The 6253-nt window shown below is 50.2% G+C and overlaps 1 protein-coding gene across 1 annotated transcript; it reads left to right on the top strand.

Moving 5' to 3' along the window:
• Nucleotides 1-869: 869 nt before the first annotated feature.
• Nucleotides 870-3641, top strand: LOC103769793 (plexin-B1-like; the record flags this gene model as incomplete). The annotated part of the gene is made up of 6 exons (XM_008937028.1): nt 870-1030; nt 1279-1426; nt 2145-2209; nt 2300-2375; nt 2747-2821; nt 3327-3641. Coding segments are annotated over 6 exons (630 nt in total), but the record flags the coding sequence as incomplete, so codon positions are not given.
• Nucleotides 3642-6253: the final 2612 nt, after the last annotated feature.

Below are 6253 nucleotides of genomic sequence, written 5' to 3'. Positions count from 1 at the left end.
CCCTCTTCAGCTTTCTTTTTCAGCTGGGCACCTCTGATACATGCAGAAATGTTCTTATAATCTTTGTTGTCATTTCACTGAGATGTGTCTGTAAGAAAACATGATCAAAGGTTTTTTAGATGCCTAATTTGTGCAGTGATGTAAACACAAAACAGCAGCTTGAGTACCTCAGCCTTCTCCATACCCCTGGTAACCAGGTCTCACGGTTCCTTTCGGAGAGGGCCCACATTTTCCCCAGTCTTCCTTTTATCACTGACATACTATAGAAGCTTTTCTTTATGTTCTTGACATCCCTGGGCAGACTTAATTCTCTCAGGGCTTTGGCTTTCCTAACCTGATCCCTTGATGGCTTGGACAATATCTCTGTGTTCCTCCCAGCTTACGTGTCCTTGCTTCCACCTTCTGTAGGCTTCTGTTTTATGTTTGAATTTGTCCAGGAGCTCCTTGTTCACCCACACAGGCTTCTTGGTGTTTCTGCCTGACTTCCTCTTTGTTGGGATGTATTGCTCCTGAGCTTGGAGGAGGTGATCCTTGAATATTGAGTCCCCATCCACCTAGGCAGTCTCTGGTGCACCATCATGGTGCAAGCTCCCCTGTAGCAGTCCCCTTTACCTGCAGTGGCTCTGAGTACATCTGACTCCCCTCTGTTTCTGCTTTGTTCATGAGCTGCTTGCTGGGCTCTGTTCCAGAAACTGCTGGGGCCTCCTTTCTTCTTTGCTGCTGCTCCCTGTGGTGCAAGGGAGGTAGCTTTGGACCGGGGACAGGGCAGTTGCTGAGCAGAAGAGGGGAACCTCTCATCTGCATGAGGCCTTCTGGGCTCTCAACTCTCCTCTGTCTGTTCTGACTCTGTCCTTCTTGGTTCTCCATAGGGCACTCTGCAGAAGTTTGTGGATGACTTGTTCCAGGTGATCCTCAGCACCACCCGCCCTGTCCCTCTGGCAGTCAAATACTTCTTTGACCTGTTGGATGAGCAGGCCATGCACTATGGGATTGCAGACCCAGAGACCATCCATATCTGGAAGACAAACAGGTATGGTGTTCCCGTGGGCCCCTGAGGAGGCACTGCTAAGCTTTCTGGAGGTGAGCACATGCAAAGTGACAGCCACCTTTGCCTGCTGACAAGGAGCCAAACGGGAGTGCAAGGCACCAGAGCATGGTGGGAGAAGCTGCTTTAGCTGGGAGGGCAAAGCTGGGAGACACAGCCATTTGCAGAACATCTTTCAGCACTGTAGCTGCTACCTTGGCTGAGACCCTGTTGCACTCCTGCCTTCTCTGCAGCCTGCCCCTGCGGTTCTGGATCAACATCATCAAGAATCCCCAGTTTGTTTTTGACGTGCAGACGTCGGATAATGTGGATGCTGTGCTCCTGGTCATTGCACAGACCTTCATGGACTCCTGTACGATAGCTGACCATAAGTTAGGGCGGGTGAGTACAGAGGGAGAAGGGAGCACGGCTGGCACAGCAGGTTGAGCAGTGCTGCCCCAGGGAAGCTGTCACGTTTCTGTAGCACCACTGGGAGAGCAGGCCAGGCCCATCCTTGCTCCCATGTGCCACTGGAGTGCTGGAAAGTGACGGGGACTGTTGGGAAGAAAGGAGAGAAGAGATGATGTTGTTTAACATAGAAAAGGAGTTATTGAGAAGTGCTTTTTATTTACAGCTGCTTGGGGGACTGAGCTGAACTCTAGTTAGATGTGGTGTAGACAGTGTAAGTCACAGGATGCTTCTTGGCAGATTCAGGTTGGCCATTAGAAAAACTCTCTGCCACGACTACTCACTCTATGCCGTGGGTGGAACAGTCCCGCACCAGTCACCAGGGATGGGATGAGTGGATCTCTGGAGGATTTCAGGAGTCAGCTACACAGAGCCATAGCCAACGTGATCTGATACTGGTGATCACCCAGGTCCAAGTGGAAGGCTAGACTAGGGATCTCAGAGGTCCCTCCACCAACACATTTCCTGGTTCCTCAGACTGCATTACTAGAAGGGAGCCTGGTATCTGCAGGGTTTCTCCATGCAGAGGATAAAAATTCCTGACCCTGCATGACTGACAGAAAATAGCAGTGATGGTGTTACCTGCTAAGTTTAGTCCACAGCATGGTGTGAAGGAAGTTTTTGTAACCAATTCTGGTTTTGGATGTTCAAGGATTCTCCCATCAATAAGCTGCTCTATGCCCGGGACATTCCTCGCTACAAGCAGATGGTGGAAAGGTGAGCCATGAAGGTGGGGAGTGGTCGTTGAGCAGTAAAGAAGGGGGCTAGGAGGAGCAATACACTAATTGCCTGTGTACCACTCTACAGGTATTATGCAGACATTCGTCAGACCATCTCTGCCAGTGACCAGGAGATGAACTCTGCCCTGGCTGAGCTATCACGGGTAAATAAAACTATTTCAGAAGTCCACCTGTCCCCTCACCTGTCTAGCTAAGAGAAAGCCAGTAATGCAAAGAGGAGAGATTCCAGCTGAGTGAGCAGTTCTGCTCAGATCTTCTGACCATTCCCAGTGGCTTCTCTGCTTTGTGGCACCACTGGGAGGGTGAGGGTCTGCCCAGCTATCACTGAAAAGAGTACGTGTGGGTTTTTTTCTTTTCCTTTTTTTTTCCCCTTCACTATGAGCTTCTGGGGAGTTCCCCTTCCTGTTGCTTTGTGCAGCCAGCACATTTCCTAATGAGTTGTGAGGACACAGATTTTAGAAGAACAATTGTTAGGTGTCTCATGGTTCTGTCTAACTTCCTTTCTTATATTCAGAATTACTCAGGTGACCTCAATTCCCTGGTGGCTCTACATGAATTGTATAAATACATCAATAAGTACTATGACCAGGTGAGTGTGTGCTTCTAACTGAAAAACTCCAAAAATTAATGTGTAGCTAGGTTATTACAATGCTGTGTATTGTTTCATTGGCATGCATAACTTCCAGGTCATATGTTTGCTTTATTCTTATCAAAGGAAGAGGGAGGAAATTGCAAAAAAGGACTTATGTCTAACTCAGAGGCTGTTGGGATTTCGTGTATGCTGCTTCTGGTTTTTTAACTTTGGGTATCCAAATAGCCTACTTGAAAATGAAATGCAGTTAGTTCAGATTAATCTACTAAAGCAAGCATTTCCAGGAGAAAAGTTTAGCATTCTTTTTGCACACTGAAGTTATTAGGACTAATCTAGAATACTTATTTTGTTCTTAATTTGAGATTAATTACTGTATACTCACTCTAGTCTTGAGCATGCTAGAGTCCAGCTTGAGGCTCTCCACTGTGCATGGAGTCGAGCTGGTTGGCAGTGGTGTGTGCTGGAGGAAGGCTGCCAGTCAGCTCTGTCTGTCTTGTTGCAGATCATTACTGCCTTGGAAGAAGACCCCACGGCACAGAAGATGCAGCTCGGTTACAGACTGCAGCAGATTGCAGCAGCTGTGGAGAATAAAGTCACGGATTTGTGACAGGCACAGACAGACTGCTCTCCCCTGGCTGAACGGGCACCGTGCTCGTCCCACCCGTACACAGGGTGTCCTGCTCCCATTGGAACCGGGCTCTGCAAGGAACCCGTGGGTGACATGAACAGGGATGGCCAAGGCAGTACAAAGTACAAGCGGCCTTGCATCTCAAAGAATATTTTTTTACAGTTTTTTCTTTTTAAAAGCAAAACAAAAAAATAAAACTTTGGGTTTCCTCTGGCAGACTGTCAGGGGGACCACACAGCTCCTTCCTGCAGTTGTTACGTGAATGTGCCAAGTTTCCAAACGCTGTTGAAGAGCCAGGTGACAACCCCGAGCACCAAGTCTGTGGAGTCCTCGGCGTGCACGGCTGCCCTTGCTGCCTCCGGGAGACTCCCCTGCTGCAGCCGTGCTCTTCAGTGGGGACACAGGAAGCTTTCCCCAGGCCGACAGCTGTGCTAACATCTGTCCCTGGCTAGCAAGCACTCCTGCAGTGTCCCACCCAAGAAACCTCCTTGCAGCAATGTTCCCACTGGTTCTGGATGTTTGATGTAGAAAGGAGAGTATCCAATGGTGAAGGTCTCTTGCTCCTCAGTGTTCTGGTCTCTGACAGCTTGTGCACGACACCCACTTGGATGTAAGGTGCTCACCAGCACGCACGTTTGCCATGGGGCCTCCTGAAATTGGACAGCACCCTCTCGCCTTTCCCCTCAGGACAAATCCAGCATGTGAGAGTCGCTGCCTGGCTTGCCCCGGTCTCTGCTGACCCAGCTCGGGACCCATCTTCCTCATTCCTTGCAGTCAGAGGCTGCCCTGCTCTCTGGAAAAGCACAACAGATGCCTTGTGCCACTCCCCCTTCCTCCGGTGTCTAGCTGTTCTGCTGCTCTGAACTGGACTTGTAAATACCCTCAGAAAGTTAATGTATTTAAATGCTAAAGGAGAATGTTTAATTTTGTGGCTTTGAGACAAAGCTTTTCTTGGAGAAGTATCTCTGTGCACTTCTACTGACAAACGTCTGTCAGCACTGGAGCAAGGTTTTCTCCACTGCTTTGTCTGCAGGGATAACTCGTAGATGTCTCCGTTGTCGTAACAGCAGCTTGCTTTTCCCCGCGGCTCACTTCAAGGCTTGGCTGTGTGCTCCTCTGTCAGGCTTGCCTTACACCTTACTCACAGTTTCACTTCCCAAACTCTCCTGTTGTGGCACATAGAAGGGTTATTTGGAGAGCTGTGAACTCAAGGAAGCCACGAAGCACAACTGTGTTGTTCCCATGGAGTGTCGGGTATCCTGCAAACAGGAATGATTCGCATGAGGAAGGAGACTCTGGAGGAGGCACAAGCACAGTTAGGTGCCAGCTGTCACTGGGCAGCTTCTCACTGCTCCCTCCTCAGTCCTGCGCCTTATGAACAGAGCGCTCTGCCCTTCTAGGAGCAAATTCCTATTTACAAGGGCTCCCTGCTCGTTCTCACTCCCTGCTGCTAATTCCACACTGATGTCCTGTGTGCCTGGGACAGGTAGACAGGTCCAAGTCCTCTGTCGCTTCCCTGAGGTGGTGACTGTGCAGGCCAGGAGGGACCAGAGCTAAGACAGGGCAGGATCATGTCCCTACCTCTCTTTGCGTGGCATGTATCGGTAATTCCAGGTCTACCAGCTCAGCCCTGTGGCTGCACAGTTGCAAAACTGTTCTCTGAGCCATATAACAAGTCAATGCTGCCCTCTCCTCCTATGGCCTATGGAGCCAGCTCCCTCCTGTGACCCTCTCTGAGCAGTATTCCCAGGTACTCTGTGTGCCCAGAGTACAGCCAACATCCCTGCGCCACGTCCTGCTCCTCTCCTGCTGTTCGGAGCAGCAGGTGAGCTGGCTGGCTGGTGCCAGGACAAAAGGGCTGCTGGGGAGGCAGGATTTGACTTTCTTCCCCTGTGGTGGGCACCCAGTTGGGTCTCATTCCTGCCTGACCACTCACTTCCACAACACTTATAGGAAATTAGCATCTCTGAAACCTCTGTCTCAACCAAATCTAATTAAATCATCCCAAAAAAAGCTGGGTGGAGGAACGGACTGGCAGATGGGAAAAAGCTGATCCAATACACATTAGTAAAGCCCATCCCCTTAGGAACTGCATGAGGAGAGTCCTTGTTTTCAGGTAGGTGCAGGTAGAGTGGTAGAGTAGCATTGTCCCCATGTGCGTTGACAGATGGATGTCCTGCCCCAGGCAGCAAGGTGTAGTTTGTGGCCTCTCTGACTTGCTGAGTGTCTGCCAGGGGCCACAGGCTCTCCACTGGATTTATGTCTCTGCAGACTGTTAATGTCTGCCTCTATTCTGCAGAATTAGCTTTTCATTTTCCCAGAACAGGGTGGCTTGGGGGCTTAACTCTGAATCCACCTCACGTTGGCCAAGGGAGGAGGACTTGGTGGCTCTCCGGGAATTGTAGAGACAGGAGTCCCTGCATACGTGGCTGACTTAGGTCACAGAGTAAGTGGGCTCCACATCCTCTGCGTCTTAGTACTGCTCCTGATGTTGGGAATGATCTGCTTTTATCAGAGCAATAACCAGGACTTAAAAATAGAGCAAAACATAGGTGATTGATGTACTTAACGTCTTCATCTCGTCCTTGCATAGCTGGACAGGAGGCACTGCCCAGCACAGGTGCAGTGAGGGTGGAAAGCTGGCAGTGCCCAGCTCTTCCCATCCGTCTGTCCTCGGTGTTCAGATACCCCTGCGGACACGCACTGAGGGCCCCTCGCTGGGATCAACCTGGGCTTTAGGGATGGCCCCTCTTCTCTCCGTCCACCCCCCACCTCCTGTGGCAAAATCCAGTACTATGACA

The sequence above is a fragment of the Merops nubicus genome, unplaced genomic scaffold (assembly GCF_000691845.1).
Source record: "Merops nubicus isolate BGI_N331 unplaced genomic scaffold, ASM69184v1 Scaffold15323, whole genome shotgun sequence".
Classification (NCBI taxonomy): Eukaryota; Metazoa; Chordata; class Aves; order Coraciiformes; family Meropidae; genus Merops; species Merops nubicus.
The sequence above is the reverse complement of the archived record's forward strand: the minus strand, read 5'-3'. Positions and strand labels throughout refer to the sequence as shown.